General features: G+C 44.1%; 1 protein-coding gene across 1 annotated transcript in view; it reads left to right on the top strand.

Moving 5' to 3' along the window:
* The first annotated feature begins 458 nt into the window (after positions 1–458).
* Positions 459–27388, top strand: part of LOC126471577 (solute carrier family 28 member 3-like) — a 354279-nt gene continuing 327349 nt past the window's right edge. The window contains exon 1 of the mRNA XM_050099807.1: positions 459–491. Coding sequence (XP_049955764.1) covers positions 471–491 — 21 coding nt within the window. The 5' untranslated portion in view covers positions 459–470. The remainder of the gene's footprint in view (positions 492–27388) is intronic.

A 27388-nucleotide genomic window follows, 5' to 3' on the forward strand; every position in this document is an offset into this window, starting at 1 on the left:
AGGGTGAGCAGCACTTGAGCAACGGGCAGGCTTCAGACTGTTCTCTGATGTAGACGGACAGAAGGTCAAGCCTTCAGAACTGCTCGTAAGGAATAATACAAGTTACAGGAGCAAATAATTCTGTTAGATCGATGGTTTGATAGTATATGCGACGGTGACGGTATGAGCAACGACGAGGCAGTCGTGCGTACGGTAAGACTCTACGTGACTGAGCGAACAGTCGTGGTTAGCCCACTAGTAGTGATAATACCTGTTAGCCAAGGTCGTCTGACATCTTTCCTCTGCTGGCGAGGCCTTCAGGAAGTATGTGTTATTTGCGTTGGATTTTCGCTATCTTTACACTTGGCATTTCGAAATGGTGTGATAACTTCGCCGTTAGCTCTTTGTTGGCGTATTAACGCTTGCCGTGCAGTTAGCGGACGGCATACCACGTTTATTGTGAAGTTATCAAAGAATACAGCAGACTAACGATGCGTAACATGTCGACAACGGTAAGAGAGACTATAAACTGTACACATGAAATGGCACTTTACCTTATTTCGCTATCATCTGAGTTATTTGTGTTGAAAATCTAAATACAAGTGCTGTTTCGCTCATTTATTGGATGGTACTGCACTGCTGCCCTTTAGTAGTAACCTTGTGTAGTTTTGCGCGTAAAACCACGACAGCACAGTGGCTCAGTTGCGAGACCTCATACGTCTCCCATATATTATGTATGACATGTAGGTGGTCTCTGTGTCCCAGAGTGAACAGTCACTGATGGAATCCTGGTGGTCTGTTGCAGACGTTTACACTGTAATAAACAGGAATGTTGTGCAACTCGACCGACAAAATTTCGGAGATTGTTCAAGGATATTTTCTGAGTATTGTGGCATAAGAAGGCCCTAGTCTCTAGTTGCTCATTTCAGAGTAATAATGTAGCTACTATTTATTTGGTTTGTTACCCCGTTTACCTTTGTTTTATTCTGAAAATACCTCCACAACACTAGAAAAGATTCTGTAATATGCGATTGCTCTGTCATGGAACGATTCGGCTTCTCCAGGCGCCTATGGACAGATTAAGTATTGTGATGTGGTTGCTGTCGCAGCGGCAACAGCTCAGCACAGAGTCGTCGTGCCGCTCTTCTCCAACATAAAGTGTACCCATACATGAGGTGAACATCAGTCAACGCTTTGTCATTATACCTATCCGTATTGCTGTGCCTCAGTGTTAATACTGCCCCGGAAATACAAAACCGGAATGGAACCGAGCAGTACTGAATGCAAGCTGACGAGCGAAGAGTCAGTAGCACGTACCGTGACTGAATGGAAGGATGTATTATTATCATTGATATATGAAAGACTCCATGAGGAATATATTTAGGCAGCACTGACTGCTAAATTTATTTTTATGAACTGCAGAATACCAGTTGCATATAACGCGACTACGAGGTAATATTTTATATCCAGACGAGTGAATATAGCTACGATTCTGAAAAAAAAATCAACGTATTAACCAAGAACGATACTAATTAGTGGATACAATGTTTTGGTGGATTTTTCCTGTTCGAAAGAACAGAAACCACTCTTTCATATCAGAGTTAAAATGAAGTAGCCTTTGACAGAAAGATCAATAAGTCACGAGTGGAGTCAGTTATGTACTACAAATTTGTACCTCTAATAATGGTAGGATGTCCGCCTATGTAATTGAGTGGTGAGGGCGGCTAATTGCCATGCGGAGGACAGGGGTTCGATTCCTGATACTGCCAAGGATTTTTCGTTGCTGCGAGGACTAGAATGGGGTGACCTCAGCCGCGTAATGTCAGCTGAAGAGCTACTTAACCGAGTTGTACGGGATGTTACGAAGACTGACAACGGCCAGAAGTGCGGTCTGCTGATACCACGTCCCTCCATACTGCATCCAATGACGTCATTGGCGTAGGATGACGTGGTGGTCGGTCGCTACCGATGTGCCCGCCATGGTCTTTGAACGGAATTAACGTTAAGTTAATAAAGAAAGACTACATTTAATGAGAGTATTTTTCTGTTTTAGCGAAGATAAAGTTCTTGGATACATTGTGGCTAAACTCAGGTTGTCATTAAAAAGCACAGAGATATCAAAGATTTGTTTACTTTAATGTGTGATATGTGAATCTATAACATACAATGATATTTTAAGCACTTACATTACAGTATAATACAACTGCTGCTTTCCAAATTGAAAATGGAACGGACGGCCGCAGGCAGTGTTCTGTGCCCCTTTCTACGCGGCGGTTAATTTGACTGATTTGTTGCTGCTTTCCATTGGTCATGTGTTACTGGAGTATGGTTTTCGCTATCGTTATTCAAATGATTAGAAGTGCATCTCAATCTACACACTATATTACTGGCGTTGAATAGAATGGAATTGGATCGATAAAAACAGATGAAAAACAAAAATGATTCAAATGGCTCTAAGCACTATGGGACTTAGCATCTGAGGTCACCAGTCCCCTAGACTTAGAACTACTTAAACCTAACTAACCTAATGAGATCACACACATCCATGCCCGGGGCAGGATTCGAACCTGCGACCGCAGCAGCAGCGCGGTTCCGGACTGAAGCGCCTAGAGCTGCCCGGCCACAGCGGAAAAACAGACGAACTAAGCACATTTATTGACAAAGAAACGGAGGGGGAAAGTTGTCAGTCTTTGGAAATATGTTAGTGATCTGGTGCTGTGATTAACGGGAATGTATATACAAACTACAGGTACCGATGAAAGTCTTAAATGAACCAGACAGGAAACGAAAAAGGAGGAATGTCCCCTATTGATCGATGTTACACAGATAACGTCTCCTCACCCAGATAAAGAGCAACTCGGCGCTGTTCCCTTCTCGCTTGAACGAAAATTTGTAGCCTAAAATGTCTGTTTACACGGGCTCAGCTAAGATTCGATAAATTTATCGCTTTCTGACTGTCCTAAATGCCGTGTCTCTCGGTGAGATAGCATGCGAGTTACACAACGAATCAATCACTCTGCTATTAAATTAAAGGAACTATGGACTTCGTTAGCATGATGAAAGTATTGTTTTCAAGCAATTCGTGTGTCTAGATGAGTCATTTTAGTGCTCCGCAGCACCACTGGAAGCATATCGTACTTGATAGCTTAGAATACAACTTTTAGCTGCTGGCACAGCACATACCCTTCTAAAAAGGGGATTAGGAATCAAAATTTCGTAGACAACAAAATGAGTAGGTACAGTAAAATAGCTCAGTCAGCAAAATTTGGTGGACGGAAAGCCGTCACTTTTTCGTGGAACATATGAGATCTTCATTTCAAGCAATTTTAGTGAGATCACAGTCCGTAGAAGGTGGTTTATTTATTTTTTATTGCTTATTTAGCCCAAGCAGATTAGAGCTTTAAAGGCCCTCTCTTACATCTGACGAAGAACAACACATACCAAAGGTATTACGAAAACATTCACAGGCATATTAACAATAATAATAATAATAATAATAATAATAATAATAGACTAATAACGAAGGCAATGGCATACCACCTCCGCTAGGACCTCGCCTAGTCGGCGGCGCGGGTCTACCGCATCGTCTCCTACGCTCCTCGGAGTATGGGACATAATCATCATCAGCAATAACATTATACAAATGATAGTTGATACTAATAACAATAATGATAATAATAGTGAAGGACATTAACATTCGTATATATTAGTTTAACGCATTTGAATACATGTTTTGCATTATAGAAGCGGAAGGGATATAGGAAAAGAAGAAGATTGAAATGACAGTGACAGTGGCATATAGGAAAGAACAGAATTCAGATGAAGAGCTCTGCAACATGAGGGATGGGAAACTGACGAGAGTGAGCTGCAGTCTAGTGTATAGGAGAGATGGCTATTGTGATAGAAAGTTGGCAAGGAATCTTATTTCTCCGATTTTTTGAGGAAGATTGTTCCAAAGTCGGGTTCCGGATACAGAAAATGATTTAGAGAACATGGCAGTGTTGCATAATGGTACAGAGAGGATTTTAATTTGACGAGAACGAGCATTTCTGCTATGCTTTTCGGATTGTAGTGTAGTGGTCAGCGTCGCTGCCTGTAGATCTATGGGTTCCGGATTCGATACCCGGCCGGCTCAGGTACTGCGCGTTTGTGTTGTCCTAATCATCTCATCTTCGCCTTCATTTTCATCACGAAGCCGCCCAAGTCTCCGAAGTGGCGTCTAACAGACTTGCAGCAGGTGGACGAACGATCCCAAACAGGTTATGCGGCCAATAACGCCACACGATCATTTCAGAGAAATCACAGATGAACGAACCTGTTCCTCTCGAATAATTTTACAGTGGCTTAAGCGTTGCGCAATCCTGCTTGGTTCTACACTAATTTCGTTTCTGTTTATTTTCCTTCTTCTCGGGATGGGCTAGCACTTGGGTGGGTGACCATCCGGTCTGCCGAGCGCTATTGGCAAGCGGGGTGCACTCAGCCCTTGTGAGGCAAACTGAGGAGGTACTTGATTGAGAAATAGCGGCTCCTGTCTTGGAATCTGACATCCAGCCGCGAGAGCAGTGTGCTGACCATATTACCCTCCCTATCCGCATCCGGTGACGCTCTGGCTCTGAGCACTATGGGACTCAACTGCAGTGGTCATCAGTCCCATAGAACTTAGACCTACTTAAACCTAACTAACCTAAGGACATCACACACATCCATGCCCGAGGCAGGATTCGAACCTGCGACCGTAGCAGTCGCACGGTTCCCGACTGCGCGCCTAGAACCGCGAGACCACCGCGGCCGGCACATCCGGTGACGCCTGTGGGCTGAGGATGACACGGCGGCCGGTCGGTACCGTTGGGCCTTCATGTACTGTTCGGGAGGAGTTTTTTTTTTTGTTTAGCTCTTTTCCTTCTTCTTCCGTTCTGACGCACATTTAAAGTTGTTAGTTGGTCCATTTAATTTTGCCTTCTTATCTTTCCAAAATATGCCCATGAATTCACATTATTGTTTCTTCTGTTGTTCTGGCAGTTTCTTTTTAGGTTCGTTTTTAATTTCTTTGTGAAACCGTACTCAGTTACAAATGGTCCCAGGGGTATGTGTTTGCTCAATAAGTCTCCTGTGATGCTCACTTTTTGTATATTTTTCTTAGTTTCTCCTAGTTGATTTATTTTATCCTTTGGACTGATTATCGTAAATAATATTTTGCCGTAGATTCTGATAGTATGTCCAAAGAATTTCAGTCACCTCTTACGAATTGAATAAATGGAATTTTCTATGGCGTGTAGAGGTCTGCTGCACTACTCTTGCTTTCAATTCAATTTTATCGTGGGGGCCCACATATTTTCCATTTTCAGTTCTACATCTACATCTACATTGATACTCCGCAAGCCACCCAACGGTGTGTTGCGGAGGGTACTTTACGTGCCACTGTCATTACCTCCCTTTCCTGTTCCAGTCGCGTATGGTTCGCTGGAAGAACGACTGTCTGAAAGCCTCCGTGCGCGCTCTAATCTCTCTAATTTTACATTCGTGATCTCCTCGAGAGGTATAAGTAGGGGGAAGCAATATATTCGATACCTCATCCAGAAACGCACCCTCTCGAAACCTGGCGAGCAAGCTACACCGCGATGCAGAGCGCCTCTCTTGCAGAGTCTGCCACTTGAGTTTATTAAACATCTCCGTAACGCTATCACGATTACCAAATAACTCTGTGACGAAACGCGCCGCTCTTCTTTGGATCTTCTCTATCTCCTCCGTCAGACCGATCTGGTACGGATCCCACACTGATGAGCAATACTCAAGTATAGGTCGATCGAGTGTTTTGTAAGCCACCTCCTTTGTTGATGGACTACATTTTCTAAGGACTCTCCCAATGAATCTCAACCTGGTACCCGCCTTACCAACAATTAATTTTATATGATCATTCAACTTCAAATCGTTCCGCACGCATACTCCCAGATATTTTACAGAAGTAACTGCTACCAGTGTTTGTTCCGCTATCATATAATCATACAATAAAGGATCCTTCTTTCTATGTATTCGCAATACATTACATTTGTCTATGTTAAGGGTCAGTTGCCACTCCCTGCACCAAGTGCCTATCCGCTGCAGATCTTCCTGCATTTCGCTACAATTTTCTAATGCTGCAACTTCTCTGTATACTACAGCATCATCCGCGAAAAGCCGCATGGAACTTCCGACACTATCTACTAAGTCATTTATATATATTGTGAAAAGCAATGGTCCCATAACACTCCCCTGTGGCACGCCAGAGGTTACTTTAACGTCTGTAGACGTCTCTCCATTGATAACAACATGTTGTGTTCTGTTTGCTAAAAACTCTTCAATCCAGCCACACAGCTGGTCTGATATTCCGTAGGCTCTTACTTTGTTTATCAGGCGACAGTGCGGAACTGTATCGAACGCCTTCCGGAAGTCATGAAAAATAGCATCTACCTGGGAGCCTGTATCTAATATTTTCTGGGTCTCATGAACAAATAAGGCGAGTTGGGTCTCACACGATCGCTGTTTCCGGAATCCATGTTGATTCCTACATAGTAGATTCTGGGTTTCCAGAAATGACATGATACGCGAGCAAAAAACATGTTCTAAAATTCTACAAGAGATCGACGTAAGAGATATAGGTCTATAGTTTTGCGCATCTGCTCGACGACCGTTCTTGAAGACTGGGACTATCTGTGCTCTTTTCCAATCATTTGGAACCCTCCGTTCCTCTAGAGACTTGCGGTACACGGCTGTTAGAAGGGGGGCAAGTTCTTTCGCGTACTCTGTGTAGAATCGAATTGGTATCTCGTCAGATCCAGTGGACTTTCCTCTATTGAGTGATTCCAGTTGCTTTTCTATTCCTTGGACACTTATTTCGATGTCAGCCATTTTTTCGTTTGTGCGAGGATTTAGAGAAGGAACTGCAGTGCGGTCTTCCTCTGTGAAACAGCTTTGGAAAAAGGTGTTTAGTATTTCAGCTTTACGCGTGTCATCCTCTGTTTCAATGCCATCATCATCCCGTAGTGTCTGGATATGCTTTTTCGAGCCACTTACTGATTTAACGTAAGACCAGAACTTCCTAGGATTTTCTGTCAAGTCGGTACATAGAATTTCACTTTCGAATTCAATGAACGCTTCACGCATAGCCCTCCTTACGCTAACTTTGACATCGTTTAGCTTCTGTTTGTCTGAGAGGTTTTGGCTGCGTTTAAACTTGGAGTGGAGCTCTCTTTGCTTTCGCAGTAGTTTCCTAACTTTCTTGTTGTACCACGGTGGGTTTTTCCCATCCCTCACAGTTTTACTCGGCACGTACCTGTCTAAAACGCATTTTACGATTGCCTTGAACTTTTTCCATAAACACTCAACATTGTCAGTGTCGGAACAGAAATTTTCGTTTTGATCTGTTAGGTAGTCTGAAATCTGCCTTCTATTACTCTTGCTAAACAGATAAACCTTCCTCCCTTTTTTTATATTCCTATTAACTTCCATATTCAGGGATGCTGCAACGGCCTTATGATCACTGATTCCCTGTTCTGTACATACAGAGTCGAAAAGTTCGGGTCTGTTTGTTATCAGTAGGTCCAAGATGTTATCTCCACGAGTCGGTTCTCTATTTAATTGCTCGAGGTAATTTTCGGATAGTGCACTCAGTATAATGTCACTCGATGCTCTGTCCCTACCACACGTCCTAAACATCTGAGTGTCCCAGTCTATATCTGGCAAATTGAAATCTCCACCTAAGACTATAACATGCTGAGAAAATTTATGTGAAATGTATTCCAAATTTTCTCTCAGTTGTTCTGCCATTAATGCTGCTGAGTCGGGAGGTCGGTAAAAGGAGCCAATTATTAACCTAGTTCGGTTGTTTAGTGTAACCTCCACCCATAATAATTCACAGGAACTATCCACTTCTACTTCACTACAGGATAAACTACTACTAACAGCGACGAACACTCCACCACCGGTTGCATGCAATCTATCCTTTCTAAACACCGTCTGTACCTTTGTAAAAATTTCGGCAGAATTTATCTCTGGCTTAAGCCAGCTTTCTGTACCTATAACGATTTCAGCTTCGGTGCTTTCTATCAGCGCTTGAAGTTCCGGTACTTTACCAACGCAGCTTCGACAGTTAACAATTACAATACCGATTGCTGCTTGGTCCCCGCATGTCCTGACTTTGCCCCGCACCCGTTGAGGCTGTTGCCCTTTCTGTACTTGCCCAAGGCCATCTAACCTAAAAAACCGCCCAGCCCACGCCACACAACCCCTGCTACCCGTGTAGCCGCATGTTGCGTGTAGTGGACTCCTGACCTATCCAGCGGAACCCGAAACCCCACCACCCTATGGCGCAAGTCGAGGAATCTGCAGCCCACACGGTCGCAGAACCGTCTCAGCCTTTGATTCAGACCCTCCACTCGGCTCTGTACCAAAGGTCCGCAGTCAGTCCTGTCGACGATGCTGCAGATGGTGAGCTCTGCTTTCATCCCGCTAGCGAGACTGGCAGTCTTCACCAAATCAGATAGCCGCCGGAAGCCAGAGAGGATTTCCTCCGATCCATAGCGACACACATCATTGGTGCCGACATGAGCGACCACCTGCAGATGGGTGCACCCTGTACCCTTCATGGCATCCGGAAGGACCCTTTCCACATCTGGAATGACTCCCCCCGGTATGCACACGGAGTGCACATTGGTTTTCTTCCCCTCTCTTGCTGCCATTTCCCTAAGGGGCCCCATTACGCGCCTGACGTTGGAGCTCCCAACTACCAGTAAGCCCACCCTCTGCAACTGCCCGGATCTTGCAGACTGAGGGGCAACCTCTGGAACAGGACAAGCAGCCATGTCAGGCCGAAGATCAGTATCAGCCTGAGACAGAGCCTGAAACCGGTTCGTCAGACAAACTGGAGAGGCTTTCCGTTCAGCCCTCCGGAATGTCTTTCGCCCCCAGCCACACCTTGAAACGACCTCCCACTCTACCACAGGTGAGGGATCAGCCTCAATGCGGGCAGTATCCCGGGCAACCACAGTCGTAGTCCGATCAGGGGATGCGTGGGACGAGCTGGCCGTCCCCGACAAACCCCCATCCGGACCCCCACAGTGATGCCCATTGGCAACAGCCTCAAGCTGTGTGACCGAAGCCAACACTGCCTGAAGCTGGGAGCGAAGGGATGCCAACTCAGCCTGCATCCGAACACAGCAGTTGCAGTCCCTATCCATGCTAAAAACTGTTTTGCAAAGAACGTCTGAACTAATCTACAGAGAGCGCAAACAAATCGACAAAATTTAAACGGTTATTAAAATACAAGATTGCCTAGTAAATGCAGTAATGCTGCTACTTGCGCACTGCTGACACTGCTCGGCGGCGGAAGGAGACTAAGCGAAATTACACTATTCAGGTACTAAAACGCGATGCTACACTCTCAAATACTATAATACGCCCGAGATTTATGAATTAAACAATGCAAGTACCAAAAACACGCAAGAAATTAAGAATTAAACTATGTAACAAATGAGTGAGCTAGGAGTATACGACTTGCTGCTGCAGCTGCTTATCCAACGGCGGCAGGGAGCACAATGACTGTGACCAACCGACACTGGCCGTTCAAAACAAAAACAGTAGACAAACGACTACGCGAATTTACACTATTCAGGTACTAAAACGCGATGCTACAACTCTCAAATACTATAATACGCCCGAAATTTATGAATTAAACAATGCAAGTACCAAAAACACGCAAAGAAATTAAGAATTAAACTATGTAACAAATGAGTGAGCTAGGAGTATACGACTTGCTGCTCAGCTGCTTATCCAACGGCGGCAGGGAGCACAATGACTGTGACCAACCGACACTGGCCGTTCAAAACAAAAACAGTAGACAAACGACTACGCGAATTTACACTATTCAGGTACTAAAACGCGATGCTACAACTCTCAAATACTATAATACGCCCGAAATTTATGAATTAAACAATGCAAGTACCAAAAACACGCAAAGAAATTAAGAATTAAACTATGTAACAAATGAGTGAGCTAGGAGTATACGACTTGCTGCTCAGCTGCTTATCCAACGGCGGCAGGGAGCACAATGACTGTGACCAACCGACACTGGCCGTTCAAAACAAAAACAGTAGACAAACGGCTACGCGAATTTACACTATTCAGGTACTAAAACGCGATGCTACAACTCTCAAATACTATAATACGCCCGAAATTTATGAATTAAACAATGCAAGTACCAAAAACACGCAAAGAAATTAAGAATTAAACTATGTAACAAATGAGTGAGCTAGGAGTATACGACTTGCTGCTCAGCTGCTTATCCAACGGCGGCAGGGAGCACACGGAGTGCAGTAAGCCCACCCTCTGCAACTGCCCGGATCTTGCAGACTGAGGGGCAACCTCTGGAACAGGACAAGCAGCCATGTCAGGCCGAAGATCAGTATCAGCCTGAGACAGAGCCTGAAACCGGTTCGTCAGACAAACTGCTGCTTTAGTTTGACTGTCTGTATATATGCTTTGTGACGCATATAAAGCTTCTAGTATAAGAACTGCCTTGTAAGTAAGTACTTCGCATCTCTAGGTATTATTCCTTTGCTGTGGTGGTTCGTCGTTGACCTGGATGCTTTTTAAAACTTGATGGCTCTTTCTAAATTATCCCATTATTCAATTATGGTGGTAATGAGATCTCACGAAAGTAAGTGATGACGGATCTTTGTGAAGTCACACCGCACTGCATTGTTACCTTTCCTGCTACAATGATGTAGATTATTCACGTAATCGATTTTCTAACATAACATCGGTGGCCTACAGTCGATGTTTTTTTGTGTGTTCTAATTGCTAGATCATAAGCGAAGGCTGATGGTTTAAAATTGATTTTGCACGCAGTTTTTTCAGCGTTTATACGAGTGATGACTTTGTCCTATATCTGTTACCTTAGTTCTAGGGAAAGCTAAACGATACTGTGGGGCATTGTTTATGTTCTACGTGCATATAATTACAACTTTTAATCGTGGACTGTTTCCGCTGGACAACATACAGACATTTTCCTCATAGTCACTCGGATAGGTGGTAGGAAGCGTGGAGGAAAATAGGGTGGTGTATGCAATAAATATCTCTTCACCTCCTCTTCCACTGCCCACATAAGGAACTCGTCTGGCTCCAAATTCAGGTGATGTTACTAACAATGTAACAAATCCCGTTATGCCAATTCATTTCTCCATGAATGTGTTCCTCAGATGTGCTCGTACAATCAGTCTATAGCGCGGTGCTGCGAGGTTTCAAAAGAATCACACATTCCTTCGTCTTATGAGGGATAAATTCTTTGTCAGTAGCGGAAGATTTTTCTAAAGATCGTCAGGAGGGGAGCGAATATTTCATATATACGGGTGACATAAGTGCCGACAGATGATGAATAGTCTCAGTCAGGATGTCAAACATTCGTTGTTAACGTTAATGAACCACTGCATAAAGTGCGTCAGTATTCAAGAAGTAAATATTTTTGCCACTGAAATACCTATTTTCCTTGAAGAAGACAGCATAATCCCCCCTCCCCCCCCCCCCACACACACAATGATACCAAGATCAAAGACATCTAGTTTTCCTTCTCTGTCTCTCTCTTTCCCTCTTTTGTTTTCTGCGAGTTATGAAACCGAGACTAGTTTCAGAGTTTCGTCTGAGAAACAAAATACACAAACAATTAAAATACGAATGCGCACAGAACAAATCTGGGCAGTTAGTGTGCACGTCTTTAGTAGGTTAACTATGGCAAAGTATTTAATGATATCTTTGAAATTGCTTATGGGCCTACCCGGATAGCTGCGCGTGTTAAAGCGCCGCTTCCCGGAAGCAAATCCTCCCGCCGGATTAACGACGAGGGTAGCTGGGCCTGCCAGCCTGAATGTGGTTTCTGGGCGGTTTCTTGCGTCCCGTGTACCCAAGTCCTGCCTCAGTTACACGATTCGCGCCGGCCGAAGTGGCCGTGCGGTTAAAGGCGCTGCAGTCTGGAACCGCAAGACCGCTACGGTCGCAGGTTCGAATCCTGCCTCGGGCATGGATGTTTGTGATGTCCTTAGGTTAGTTAGGTTTAACTAGTTCTAAGTTCTAGGGGACTAATGACCTCAGCAGTTGAGTCCCATAGTGCTCAGAGCCATTTGAACCATTTTTTTTACACGATTCGCAAACATTCAGACAACTTTCTCTCACTTTCACAAGAATCACACTTTACGCAGACAGTTGGGTTAACATATTCCGTCCCGGGGAGTAGCGAGGTCGGCTGGTCCCGGCGGAGGTTCGAGTCCTCCCTCGGGCGTGTGTGTGTGTGTGTGTGTGTGTGTGTGTTTGTCCTTAGGATAATTTAGGTTAAGTAGTGTGTAAGCTTAGGGACTGAAGACCTTAGCAGTTAAGTCCCATAAGATTTCACACACATTTGAACATTTTTTGAGCAGCGAGTTGGCGACAATAAGGGCATCCGACCACTCCTTAAATTAACCGTGCCAGATCCGTCAATAACCATGCCGACTTTGCGCCTATGCGGAAAAGGCGCGAGAAAAAGTAAAAGTTGAAGACTTTTATGGAGAAGTTGTTGCATTTTACAATGATGCGTCAAAGAAACTAGTATAGGCATATCTATTCAAATGTAGATATATGTCGGGAGGACGACGGTTCAATCCCGCGTCCGGCCATCCTGATTTAGGTTTTCCGTGATTTCCCTAAATCGCTCCAGGCAAATGCCGAGATGGTTCCTTTGAAAGGGCACGGCCGACTTCCTTCCCCGTCCTTCCCTAAACCGATGAGACCGATGACCTCGCAGTTTGGTCTCTTCCCTCAAAACAGCCCAGCCCAGCAGATATATGTAAACAAGCAGAAAAATGGTTCAAATGGCTCTGAGCACTATGGGACTTAACTTCTGTGGTCATCAGTCCCCTAGAACTTAGAACTACTTAAACCTAACTAACCTAAGGACATCACACACATCCATGCCCGAGGCAGGATTCGAACCTGCGACCGTAGCGGTCGCGTGTTTCCAGACTGTAGCGCCTAGAACCGCTTGGCCACCCCGGCCGGCGTAAACAAGCAGAATACCGCTCTGCGATCGCCAACGCCTTTATAAGACAAAAAGTGTCTGCTGCAGCAGTTGGATCTGTTACTGCTGCTACGATAGTAAGTTATCAAGATTTAAGTAAGTTTGGACGTGGTGTTATAGTTGGCGCACAAGTGATGGGTCACAGTATCTCCGATGTAGCGATGAGGTGGGGATTTTCCCGTACGACCATTTCACGAGTGTACCGTGAATATCAGGAATCCGGTAAAACATCAAATCTCCGACATCGCTGAGGCCGGACAATGATTCTGCAAGAACAGGACCAATGACGATTGAAGAGAATCGTCTAACGTAACAGAAGTGCAACCCTTCCACAAATTGTTGCAGATTTCAATGCTCCACCATCAACAAGTGTCAGCATGCAAACCATTCAACGAAACGTCATCGATATGGACTTTTGGAGCCGAAGGCCCACCCGTGTACCCTTGATGACTGCACGACACAAAGCTTTATGCCTCGCCTGGGCCCGTCATCACCGACATTGGACTGTTGATGACTGGAAACATGTTGCCTGGTTGGACGTGTCTGGTTTAAAATTGTATCGAGCGGGTAGATGTGTACGATTATGGAGGCGAACTCATGAATCCTTTTACCTTGCATGTCAGCAAGGGGCCTTTCAAGCTGGTGGGGTCTGTAATGGTGAGGGGCGTCTGCGGCTGGAGTGATATGGAACCCCTGATACATCTAGATACGACTCTGACAGGCGACATGTACGTAAGTATCCTGTCTGATCACCTGTATCCATTCGTGTCCATTGTGCATTCCGAAGGACCTGGGCAATTCCGGCAGGACAATGCGACACCTCACACGTCCAGAATTGCTACGGAGTGGCTCCATGAAATCTCTTCTGAGCTTAAACACTTCCGCTGGGCACCGTCTCCCCAGACATAAACATTATTGAGCATATCTGAGACGCCTTGCAACGTGCTGTTCAGAAGAGATCTCCACCCCCTCGTATCCTTACGGATTTGTGGAGAGCCCTGCAGGATTTATGGTGTGAATTCCCTCCAGCACTACTACAGACATAAGTCGAGTCCATGCCACGTAGTGTTGCGGCCCTTCTGCGTGTTCGTGCGGGCCCTACACGATATTAGGCAGTGTGCCAGTTTCTTTCGCTCTTCAGGATAGATCTCATTAGCTTTTTAAATTTTCTAATTTAATTTTAGAATTTTGGAAATGCTCTTTCCACGCCTGTAACCCAAAGTAAAGACAATTTGACAATACGAAGACGTATTTGCGGGATTTTTTTCTTTGGGGGGGGGGGGGGGGATGATGGGTGTTATTAGTGGCATTTTATGTGAGAGTTTGTGTAACTTAAATGGTCTTAGTTTTTTCCAATGTGAATAAATTCTCAGAATGCATTTTATGCAATTTGTGTCGTAAAAAAGAGGCTTTCATCTCATACGTAGTGTTTCACGGGCGTACCTGTACTGTCACGAAATTGCACCATAATGTGCAGTGTTTTCTTTCTTTCCTTCTTTCTCTTTTCACCCTTACCTCGATCCTAGTTTTTCGCAGCTCGGCTTTACTTTCATTCGCCATACATTCGCGTCTGACGTAGTAATGCGTTTAAAATGTTAACAAAGAAATCAACTGAAGCAGCTTAATGTTCTTTCTGGGTTATGCGGTAGGCAGGATTTTCCAAGTCACTCGTGTTTCATCCTTAGTCTATTTTTTTGATTCTCGTATAGCTTTATCATTCAAAGGGACGGACAGGTTGTACCTGAAACACTTGGCGTGCTCTTCGAAATTGGAAAAAATGTTTTGAAACACCGACTCGGCTGGGAAAGGTAAGCACGTGCTTGCTCGTCGCACGCCTACAAGGCTGATAGTAGGGAATTATCTGCTTCGTCGTCAGAGCCGCAGAGCTCTCAGTTGAAAGAGAGAAAGGACGGAGCTCTGACTGGCGAATTCCGCGCCGGCAGTCAGTACTCAGGGAACAGCCCCTCGGGCAACACCTGCGTCATCCAGCCGGGTCAGTCACCGTTTTTGAGGTAACGGCAACGCACGCACGCTACCACCGCCCGAAAGAGTCGTGGCTCGAGTTCCTCTGCCGGTAGCGTGATATAAATTTGAATGTTTTATATTTAAGTACTTCCAGGCAATTGTTTTAGTAGTTTATTACGGAACGCAGGATTCTCTTCTGAACGGATCACAGTCTGGTACTGTGTCCTCCCTCCCATCCTGTACTCCCACGCCTCAAATGGAATACGTCGTCAGCCCCACTTTTAAAGTGCCAAAGATGCCTACGATTTTAATAATAATAACAACGCTTTTTGTACCTTTTTCCGAGAATATCCGTTTGTTCTTTATGTCTTGGTCTGTTATTCCCAACATCTGTGTATCTTTCTTAACTTTTATAACCCATGAAATTTGAGGTTTTTGATTTTTGTCAAGGAAGTTAGATATTTTTTGTCACCCTCTTGTTGTCTATTCTCATTAAATGGCCATAAAATGTAATCCTCTGCTTTCTCACTGTATCTATTTTATTCTAAGTCTTTAATACACCTCGTTGCTTCTCAATTTCCAAATCCTATTTTCATACTTTGGATGCAAAATTTTTCGAATCATTCTTCTTCTTCATTTCTCCTCCACATTATTTAACTGTTTGGCTGTGTTTACTGTGAGGCATTCTGACGTGTAAAGACATCCGGTTTTGACCACACTGGAATGCCACAATTTTTAATTGCAATAAAATACACAAGATACTTTTTATAACTTAGCATAATTTGCAAAAAAGTTCCTGTCCAAGAAAACACAAAATCTGAATGACATTCGCACGAAAGTTTATTTACTATTATGCAATTTATTTATGACTATAAACATAACAAATTCTCCAGTATTTGACAGCGTCACAATTTAGACAGAGCAAAATCGTGCGGTGCACTCACCGTCTGTCTGTTATTTGTTTCTTAATGGAGGGTCTCTCCCTTTTTGTCTTGCTTTACTCAGCTTCCTGTGGTTCGTCGTTTCTAGCTCTACACTTACAAACCTTGCCGCATTTGTTGTTGACAGCAGGTACAGTCAGCCTGCGAACAGGCGCCATTACCTACCTGGAATGTGACTGCTCAGGTCGAAATTTCATCCATGAGGACAGGCCCTCAAGCGAGCAACTGAGGGGTGGGTGGAGTTGTTTGGGGGAGGAGACCAGACAGTCAGGTCATCGGTCTCATCGGGTTAGGGAAGTACGGGGAAGGAAGTCGGCCGTGCCCTTTCAAAGGAACCATCCCGGCATTTGCCTGGAGCGATTTAGGGAAATCGCGGAAAACCTAAATCAGGATGGCCGAACACGGGATTGAACCGTCGTCCTCCCGAATGCGAGTCCAGTGACAAGCAACTGAAACACAGCTTTTGCTAGTCATAGTTGCTAACCTCTAGAATTAATTGGCAGTAATGAGACTCTTAGTAGGATTTCTACTTTATTTTTCGATAGTTAGCCAAGAAGTTTGGAAATTTATATACCTAAAATTATAAGCGATTGTACTAAAAATTTGTTTGCCTCATGACGCCTGTAACAGCTCCCACCCTCCAGCCTACCACTTCTATCCGCACCTGATAGGTACACCCATTGCATATACATTAATTGTGTAACTCGAGCAGCGACTAATAATTACTGGTGCAACTGGCTCTGAGCACTATGGGACTCAACTTCTGAGGTCATCAGTCCCCTAGAACGTAGAACTACTTACACCTAACTAACCTTAGGACATCACACACATCCATGCCCGAGGCAGGATTCGAACCTGTGACCGTAGCGGTCACGCGGTTCCAAACTGAAGCGCTTAGAACCGCACGGCCACACGGGCCGGCGACTAATAATTACTGTTTATGATGGTCTGACTGAAGAGAAGTCAGTGCTGTCTCCACTGACCTAAGTGACAACAGAATGCTAAACACACTTGCCTACACTCCATACAAACAAAAGACGTAACGGTAATACCTTTTTCGTATTGCATCAGTGGTGTCTTATTTTGAGTGTGTATTTTCAGCATACCGTCGATTTCTGGGTCACCACAGGCTGCGGTTTACATTGCATTGTAAATAGCCAAGATCTGTAGAAGGAGACAGTCGTGCACTTTACATCAGTCCTTCGTAAACCACTGTACGGTTTTTAGCAGCGAAGAATACATACTGCACCAGCGATCGTATCAGAAAGCAATCAGCTCTCATGTTTAGAGCTGAGGGAACAATACCCAGAGAGTAGCGATGGAAACTGAACTTGGACCACTGCAAATACTCTCGTTTATCGGCACTACGTTCCACACTGTCCAAAGGAAAGTATTGCTGTTGCTTTTGATGTGGTCTTCAGTCCTGAGACGGGTTTGATGCAGCTCTCCATGCTACTCTATCCTGTGCAAGCTTCTTCATCTCCCAGTACTTACTTCAACCTACATCCTTCTGAATCTGCTTAGTGTATTCATCTCTTGGTCTCCCTCTACGATTTTTACCCTCCACGCTGACCTCCAATGCTAAATTTGTGATCCCTTGATGCCTCAGAACATGTCCTACCAACCGGTCCCTCCTTCTTGTCAAGTTGTGCCACAAACTCGTCTTCTCCCCAATTCTATTCAATACCTCCTCATTAGTTATGTGATCTAACCATCTAATCTTCAGCATTCTTCTGTAGCATCACATTTCGAAAGCTTCTATTCTCTTGTTGTCCAAACTATTTATAGTCCATGTTTCACTTCCATACATGGCTACACTCCATACAAATACTTTCAGAAACGATTTCCTGACACTTAAATCTATACTCGACGTTAACAAATTTCTCTTCTTCAGAAACGCTTTCCTTGCCATTGCCAGTCTACATTTTATATCTTCTCTACTTCGACCATCAGCAGTTTTTTTGCTCCCCAAATAGCAAAACTCCATTACTACTTTAAGTATCTCATTTCCTAATTTAATTCCCTCAGCGTCACCTGACTTAATTCGACTACATTCTATTATCCTCGTTTTGATTTTGTTGATGTTCATCTTATACCCTCCTTTCAAGACACTGTCCATTCCGTTCAACTGCTCTTGCAAGTCCTTTGCTGTCTCTGACAGAATTACAATGTCATCGGCGAACCTCAAAGATTTTATTTCTTCTCCATGGATTTTAATACCTACTCCGAATTTTTCTTTTGTTTCCTTTACAGCTTGCTCAATATACAGATTGAATAACATCGGGGAGAGGCTACAACCCTGTATCACTCCCTTCCCAACCACTGATTCCCTTTCATGCCCCTCGACTCTTATAACTGCCATCTGGTTTCTGTACAAATTGTAAATAGCCTTTCGCTCCCTGTATTTTACCCCTGCCACCTTCAGAATTTGAAAGAGAGTATTCCAGTCAACATTGTCAAAAGCTTTTTCTAAGTCTACAAATGCTAGAAACGTAGGTTTCCTTTCCTTAATCTTTCTTCTAAGATAAGTCGTAAGGTCAGTATTCCCTCACGTGTTCCAACATTTCTACGGAATCCAAACTGATCTTCCCCGAGGTCGGCTTCTACCAGTTTTTGCATTCGTCTGTAAAGAATTCGGGTTAGTATTTTGCAGCCGCGGCTTATTAAACTGATAGTTCGGTAATTTCACATCTGTCAACACCTGCTTTCTTTGGGATTGGAATTATTATATTCTTTTTTAAGTCTGAGGGTATTTCGCCTGTCTCATACATTTCCTCACCAGATGGTAGAGTTTAGTCATGACTGGATCTCCCAAGGCCGTAAGTAGTTCTAATGGAATGTTGTCTACTCCTGGGGCCTTGATTCGACTCAGGTCTTTCAGTGCTACGTCAAACTCTTCACGCAGTATCGTACCTCCCATTTCATCTTCATCTACATCCTCTTCCCTTCCCATAATATTGTCCTCAAGTACATTGCCCTTGTATAGACCCTTTATATACTCCTTCCACCTTTCTGCTTTCCCTTCTTTGCTTAGAACTGGGTTTCCATCTGAGCTCTTGATATTCATGCAAGTGGCTCTCTTTTCTCCAAAGGTCTCTTTAATTTTCCTGTAGGCAGTATCTATCTTACGCCTAGTGAGATAAGCCTCTACATCCTTACATTTGTCCTCTAGCCATGCCTGCTTAGCCATTTTGCACTTCCTGTCGATCTCATTTTTGAGACGTTTGTATTCCTTTTTGCCTGCCTCATTTATTGCATTTTTATATTTTCTCCTTTCATCAATTAAATTCAATATTTCTTCTGTTGCCCAAGGATTTCTACTCGCCCTCGTCTTTTTACCTACTTGATCCTCTGCTGCCTTCACTACTTCATCCCTCAAAGCTACCTATTCTTCTTCTACTGTATTTATTTCCCCCATTCTTGTCAATCGTATAACTTTTTCGAAACCCTGTAATTGTCTCCCATTGCGAGACAACCGTTTCGATACCCCTCGATAGGGTTGCCTGTACTCACGTCCTAGAGCTACTGTGGGGCACTGCTCAGCTGAAAAAGTGTCGAAGTCTGTGGCAGCTACATTTTTAACGTGCTGATCGAAGACGCATGGGTGTTGTCGAACTCGGGGGTCATAGAGAGATCCTTTGCCATGCTATTCATGCACATGTCTATGTTGCACCCTTCTGTGATCACGCCACAGGAGGTGACAAAACAAGAGAACTGAAAAAGAATAAACAACCTTTTCTGCTTCGGATCACATTAAAATTTTGTCAAAAGGGGTCTGAACGATCTCTAGTCTTCCACCCTGTATACCAGAGCAAAAATTGCACTCGCACTGCACTCCAAAGTGGTCATATCACATTAGATGTGGTTGCAGCCCCACGATGTCTTTAGAGTAGGGTTGAATCGTCTGAGGGGTGTCAGCAGTGGCAACATTTGTCAAGAACGTCGACCTGTTACTTATCGCACTGCGAACTGTCGTCTTCGAGCGCGAAATGTGTGAGATTCAACGCCCCAAGGGAAGAGGTAGTTTCATAGACGCCCTTTATGCCACGTACTGAGGGTTTTTAATGTCAATTCTAAGTGGCAGTGTGTATGAAGTGTTTTTCTCAATCACAACTAAGAATACGGCGTTATTTCAACGCTGGGTGTCGCGATTTTGATCTCCATCGGATAGGCGTAAAAAGAAGGGGTAAAAAAAAAAAGAAATAATCTAGGGGCATTGTTGGCCGGGAGGCCCCAGCCGGGGAAGTTCGGCCGCCGGATTGCAATCCTTATTTCAGGTGACGCCACATTTGGGTGTCGTTGATGATGATGAGGAAAACACAACACCCCGTCTATGGGCGGAGGAAATCTCGAACCCGGTCGGGAATCGAACCCAGGCCCTCTGCATGTTGGATAAACGCGTTACCACACAGCTCAGGCGGACAAAAGAAGAGGTGAAATGTGGGGGAGAGGAGAAGTGACAACCTTCCCATCGTGTGACACGTAGCGATGACGTTGGGCAGAGTTATGGTGAAGTTTAGTGCCAATTGACATCATTAACTTACCTTACATCTCATATGAACTTCTGAGCCGCGACCTTTATTCGCATATGATTACACCTTGCTTTTTGAAACGTCGCCGAGCCCGAAGGTGGCTTTGCAGGACGCCACACTTTTGCACCTTTATAGAGGAAGGCTGTAGGCACCTTTTCGTCAAATTTCAAACTTATGCGTCGCAATGGGAGACAATTTTGGGTTTTCGAAAAAGTGACACTTTTTGTGCATTGTATGTCTGTATGTACCAGCCTTCGTAACTGTGGTCGCTGACGCACGCCAGTGCGGTGGCTCTCGGCTCTGAGGTAAGCCGTTTCGAATCCTGGTGGTGGATGAAATTTTCGCTGCCATTATTTGGCCGCAGAGGGGAGGAGAATTTGTGGCGTGATGTTTCTGGTCACCAGTCTTTGCGCCCGCCTTCGGTAGGTGAGTGGTCAGCGCGACAAAATGTCAAACTTAAGGGCCCGGGTTCGATTCACGCCTGGGTCAGAGATTTTCTCCGCTCAGGGACTGGGTGTTGTGTTGTCCTAATCATCATCATTTCATTCCCATCGACGCGCAAGTCGCCGAAGTGGCGTCAAATCGAAAGAGTTGCAACCGGCGAACGGTCTACCGGACGGGAGGCCCTAGTCACACGACATTTACATTTTACCCGTTTCTGTGCAAATGTCCTGGACTGAATTCCAAATCTCTCCACAGCGTCTCATGAAGCGAGGGCATGTGACACTGTTGAGGATGATCCGTCCGTTGGGTGGGGACGATAAGATCGGCGCCCCCTTGGTGATTTTCGAGTGGAGAAGGTTATGTGCCATAGGTCAAACGGATATCAACTGCGTCTTTTAAAATAGGAACCCCCATTTTTATTACATATTCGTGTAGTACGTAAAGAAATATGAATGTTTTAGTTGGAACACTTTTTTCGCTTTGTTATAGATGGCGCTGTAATAGTCACAAACATAGGGTTCACAATTTTAGACGAACAGTTGGTAACAGGTAGATTTTTTAAATTAAAATACAGAACGTATTTACGTTTTAACATTTTATTTCGGTTGTTCCAATGTAATACATGTACCTTTGTGAACTTATCATTTCTGAGAACGCATGCTGTTACAGCGTAATTACCTGTAAATAACACATTAATGCAATAAATACTCAAATGGACCACCCTGTATAATCTCAATTTTATTGTCATGGATGCATTGCACAAATAATGTGTGTAGTGGGTGGGTTACGTGAGGAAGACATTCGTACATTCGTTTCACAAGCTTTAAGCTTCACTTCATTGTCTCGTGCGTTAATACTAGTATTTGAAATTAGAAAAATGTAACTGTTGATAAGTTATGTAATTAGTATTACAGTCTTATCTTTTAAAAATGGTTTAGTTTCGTGATCGAAACACAATCGAACTCTGTTCTTTTTACCCGTCTGAAAATTTAACTTTATCCCTTGGGGGGTAGTCGGGGACCACTGGTCTAGGGAAAGCGCAACAACCAATATTAGGACGAGTGGACGGGGTTTTAACTTGGCCCTTAGGCATTTCATCTCTGAGGTCAATTCGTTGGTAATTTCTGTTGTTGTTTCTGTGTTTCTTGGTGCTGGTGATCTGTGTCGGCTAGCGCCTCATGTTACGATGGGGGCCGTCCTCCATCTGTAGCCAAAAGGCACGCTCTGGGGTGCACAGTCACATCAGTTGCTCACTCACTGATGAAGGCTAAGATTTCTCCAAGCGCCTCGCCAGTGCTGTGACTTCTCTATTGAAACTTTCAGGTATCTGATTTGTGAAGTGAGTCCTCGGCTGAGAAGAGGACAGTGTGTCTGGCTGTGCACAAAAATGTTTGACATGCCGTCTAAAAACAGTATTTCAATTGTACACTCCTAAATATCGTGCATAGCTAAGCAAATGCTGTTATGTCATGTGAAACCAGACACAAATCTATCACAGTAACGCATTCGCCTACAGCAAACAAATACAGAAAGCCAATTCGCATGTGATGACTGACAATGCCCCAACGCTGGATATCCTATACATGCATTGCTTCCCAAAATATAAAGTAACGCGATGTTTTAACATAAAAGATTCTTTGTTTGATACATTGTTAACTGAAGTCTACGGTACTTTTAGGGAATTTCAGGCACCTTACATCTAAGTTACCAAAGAGAAACAAAAACTATCAAAGTTCGGTGACGATGTTCTCGTAAGTTAAATGTAAATGTCGTGTGACTAGGGCCTCCCGTCGGGTAGACCGTTCGTTGGGTGCATGTCTTTCGATCTGACGCCACTTCGGCGACTTCCGCGTCGATGGGAATGAAATGATGATGATTAGGACAACACAACACCCAGTCTCTGAGCTGAGAAAATCTCCGACCCAGCCAGGAATCGAACCCGAGCCCTTAAGTTTGACATGTTGTCGCGCTGACCACTCAGCTACCGGGGGCGGACTTTTCGTAAGTTGAAAACCGGCCTTGGTCTATCGTAAGGAAGCGCAGAAAGACTTGTACATAATTTCCACTTCGTGCAATGAGAGGAGCTCTCTTTAAATGTAGAAAAATGCGATATTAATGTCTATAACAAAGAGAGAGGAGAAAAGTAGTAGGCTAATCGGTGTCTTCGATTTGTTGGGAGGTTCTGGGATCGTGGAATGCATTTGTACAGAATGCAACTTACAAGACACTGTTGCGACCAAGTCTAGAATATTGCTTCAGCTTTTAGAATTCAGAGTCAACGACTTTTCCGCAGGGGTAACACCGGTCTCCTTTAGATCATCGAAGTTAAGCGCCGCCAGCCTTGGTTAGCACTCGGATAGGTGACCGTCCAGGTCTGCTGAGCGTTGTTGGCAAACGTGGTGCACTCTGCTCGTGTGAGGCCGATTGAGGAGTTACTTGATTTGGAAGTAGAGGCTCCGGTCACGAAAGCTGATAATGGCTAGAAGAGCGGTCTGACAACATGGCGCTCTAAATACGAATCACACGATGGACCGATGACCGTTGCAGTCTGGTCCCTTTAATCCCACAAACCAACCTATCGGCTGTGGATGACACGCCGGTCGGTCGGTAGCGTTGGGACTTACGAGGCCTGTTCGAACGCAACTTAGTTTTAGTTTTTAGAATTCAGAGACGCTTTGCTAGTATCGTAACAGGTCAGTATTGTCCATATGAAAGTGTAGCAGAGATGCTCGTGGAAAATAAACTGGAATCTTTGTGAGAATGGCGACACTGCTTCTGCGAAATCCAGTTGGGTAAACAAAGGGGACCAGCATTTGAGGATGATTGCGAAACAGTTTTGCTAACACCACCATATACTATCGTCATAAAAAGAGCTGTAACCAGAAGAACAAGATGGAATGCGAAGCCGGCCTCGGTGGCCGAGCGGTTCTAGGCGCTTCAGTACGGAACCGCACGACTGCTACGGACGCAGGTTCGAATCCTGCTTCGGGCATAGATGTGTGTGATGTCCTTAGGTTAGTTAGGTTTAAGTAGTTCTAAGTTCTAGGGCCCCCCCATGAACAATGCACCTTGTCGTTGGTGGGGAGGCTTGCGTGCCTCAACGATACAGATAGCCGTACCGTAGGTGTAACCACAGCGGAGGGGTGGGTATCTGTTGAGAGGCCAGACACACGTGTGGTTCCTGAAGAGGGGCAGCAGCCTTTTCAGTAGTTCCAGGGGCAACAGTCTGGATGATTGACTGATCTGGCCTTGTAACACTAACCAAAATGGCCTTGCTGTTCTGGTACTGCGAACGGCTGAAAGCAAGGGGAAACTACAGCCGTAATTTTTCCTGAGGGCGTGCAGCTTTACTGTATGATTAAATGATGATGGCGTCCTCTTGGGTAAAATATTCCGGAGGTAAAATAGTCCCCCATTCGGATATCCGGGCGGGGACTACTCAGGAGGACGTCGTTATCAGGAGAAAGAAAACTGGTGTTCTACGGATCGGAGCGTGGCATGTCAGATCCCTTAATCAGGCAGGTAGGTTAGAAAATTTAAAAAGGGAAATGGATAGGTTAAAGTTAGATATAGTGGGAATTAGTGAAGTTCGGTGGCAGGAGGAACAAGACTTTTGGTCAGGTAGTACAGGGTTATAAATACAAAATCAAATAGGGGTTATGCAGGAGTAGGTTTAATAATGAATAAAAAATAGGAGTACGGTTAAGCTACTACAAACAGCATAGTGAACGCATTATTGTGGCCAAGATAGATACGAAGCCCACGCCTACTACAGTAGTACAAGTTTATATGCCAACTAGCTCTGCAGATGATGAAGAAATTGATGAAATGTATGATGAAATAAAAGAAATTATTCAGGTAGTGAAGGGAGACGAAAATTTAATAGTCATGGGTGACTGGAATTCGAGAGTAGGAAAAGAGAGAGAAGGAAACATAGTAGGTGAATATGGATTGGGGCTAAGAAATGAAAGAGGAAGCCGTCTGTTAGAAATTTGCACAGAGCATAACTTAATCATAGCTAACACTTGGTTCAAGAATCATGAAAGAAGGTTGTATACATGGAAGAACCCTGGAGATACTAAAAGGTATCAGATAGATTATACAATGGTAAGACAGAGATTTAGGAACCAGGTTTTAAATTGTAAGACATTTCCAGGGGCAGATGTGGACTCTGACCACAATCTATTGGTTATGACCTGTAGATTAAAACTGAAGAAACTACAAAAAGGTGGGAATTTAAGGAGATGGGACCTGGATAAACTGACTAAACCTGAGGTTGTACAGAGTTTCAGGGAGAGCATAAGGGAACAATTGACAGGAATGGGGAAAGAAATACAGTAGAAGAGGAATGGGTAGCTTTGAGGGATGAAATAGTGAAGGCAGCGGAGGATCAAATAGGTAAAAAGACGAGGGGTGGTAGAAACCCTTGGATAACAGAAGAAATATTACATTTAATTGATGAAAGGAGAAAATATAAAAATGCAATAAATGAGGCAGGCACAAAGGAATACAAACGTCTCAAAAATGAGATCGACAGGAAGTGCAAAATGGCTAAGCAGGCATGGCTAGAGGACAAATGTAAGGATGTAGAGGCTTATCTCACTAGGGGTAAGATAGATACTGCCTACAGGAAAATTAAAGAGACCTTTGGAGAAAGGAGAACCACTTGCATGAATATCGAGAGCTCAGATGGAAACCCAGTTCTAAGCAAAGAAGGGAAAGCAGAAAGGTGGAAGGAGTATATAGAGGGTCTATACAAGGGCGATGTACTTGAGGACAATATTATGGAATTGGAAGAGGATGTAGGTGAAGATGAAATTGGAGATATGATACTGCGTGAAGAGTTTGACAGAGCACTGAAAGACCTGAGTCGAAACAAGGCCCCCGTAGTGGACAACATTCCATTAGAACTACTAACAGCCTTGGGAGAGCCAGTCCTGACAAAACTCTACCATCTGGTGAGGAAATGTATGAGACAGGCGAAATACCCTCAGACTTCAAAAAGAATATAATAATTCCAATCCCAAAGAAAGCAGGTGTTGACAGATGTGAAAATTACCGAACTATCAGTTTAATAAGCCACGGCTGCAAAACACTAACCCGAATTCTTTACAGACGAATGGAAAAACTGATAGAAGCCAACTTCGAGGAAGATCAGTTTGGATTTCGTAGAAATGTTGGAACACGTGAGGGAATACTGACCCTACGACTTATCTTAGAAGAAAGATTAAGGAAAGACAAACCTACGTTTCTAGCATTTGTAGACTTAGAGAAAGCTTTTGACAATGTTGATTGGAATACTCTCTTTCAAATTCTGAAGGTGGCAGGGGTCAAATACAGGGAGCGAAATGCTATTTACAATTTGTACAGAAACCAGATGGCAGTTATAAGAGTCGAGGGGTATGAAAGGGAAGCAGTGGTTGGGAAGGGAGTGATACAGGGTTGTAGCCTCTCCCCGATGTTATTCAATCTGTATATTGAGCAAGCAATAAAGGAAACAAAAGAAAAGTTCGGAGTAGGTATTAAAATCCATGGAGAAGAAATAAAAACTTTGAGGTTCGCCGATGACATTGTAATTCTGTCAGAGGCAGCAAAGGACTTGGGAGAGCAGTTGAACGGAATGGACAGTGTCTGGAATAGAGGGTATAAGATGAACATCAACTAAAGCAAAACGAGGATAATGGAATGTAGTCGAATTAAGTCGGGTGATGCTGAGGGACTAGATTAGAAAATGAGACACTTGAAGTAGTAAAGGAGTTTTGCTATTTGGGGAGCAAAATAACTGATGATGGTCGAAGTAGAGAAGATATAAAATGTAGACTGGCAATGGCAATGAAAGCGTTTCTGAAGAAGAGAAGTTTGTGAACATTGAGTATAGATTTAAATGTCAGGAAGTCGTTTCTGAAAGTATTTGTATGGAGTGTAGCCATGTATGGAAGTGAAACATGGACGATAAATAGTTTAGACAAGAAGAGAATTGAAGCTTTCGAAATGTGGTGCTACAGAAGAATGCTGAAGATTAGATGGGTAGATCAGATAACTAATGAGGAGGTATTGAATAGAATTGGGGAGAAGATGAGCTTGTGGCACAACTTGACTAGAAAAAGCGATCGGTTGGTAGGACATGTCCTGAGACATCGAGGGATCACTAATTTAGTATTGGAGGGCAGCGTGGAGGGTAAAAATCGTAGAGGGAGACCAAGAGATGAATACACTAAGCAGATTCAGAAGGATGTAGGCTGCAGTAGGTACTGGGAGATGAAGAAGCTTGCACAGGATAGAGTAGCATGGAGAGGTGCATCAAACCAGTCTCAGGACTGAAGACCACAACAACAACAACAGGTTCTAGGGGACTGATGATCTCAGATGTTAAGTCCCATAGTGCTCAGAGCCATTTGAACCATTTTTTTGGAATGCGATCTTTGTTGGTAAGTAGGTAGATGGCACCA

The sequence above is a fragment of the Schistocerca serialis genome, chromosome 3, assembly GCF_023864345.2.
Source record: "Schistocerca serialis cubense isolate TAMUIC-IGC-003099 chromosome 3, iqSchSeri2.2, whole genome shotgun sequence".
NCBI classification, from domain to species: Eukaryota; Metazoa; Arthropoda; class Insecta; order Orthoptera; family Acrididae; genus Schistocerca; species Schistocerca serialis.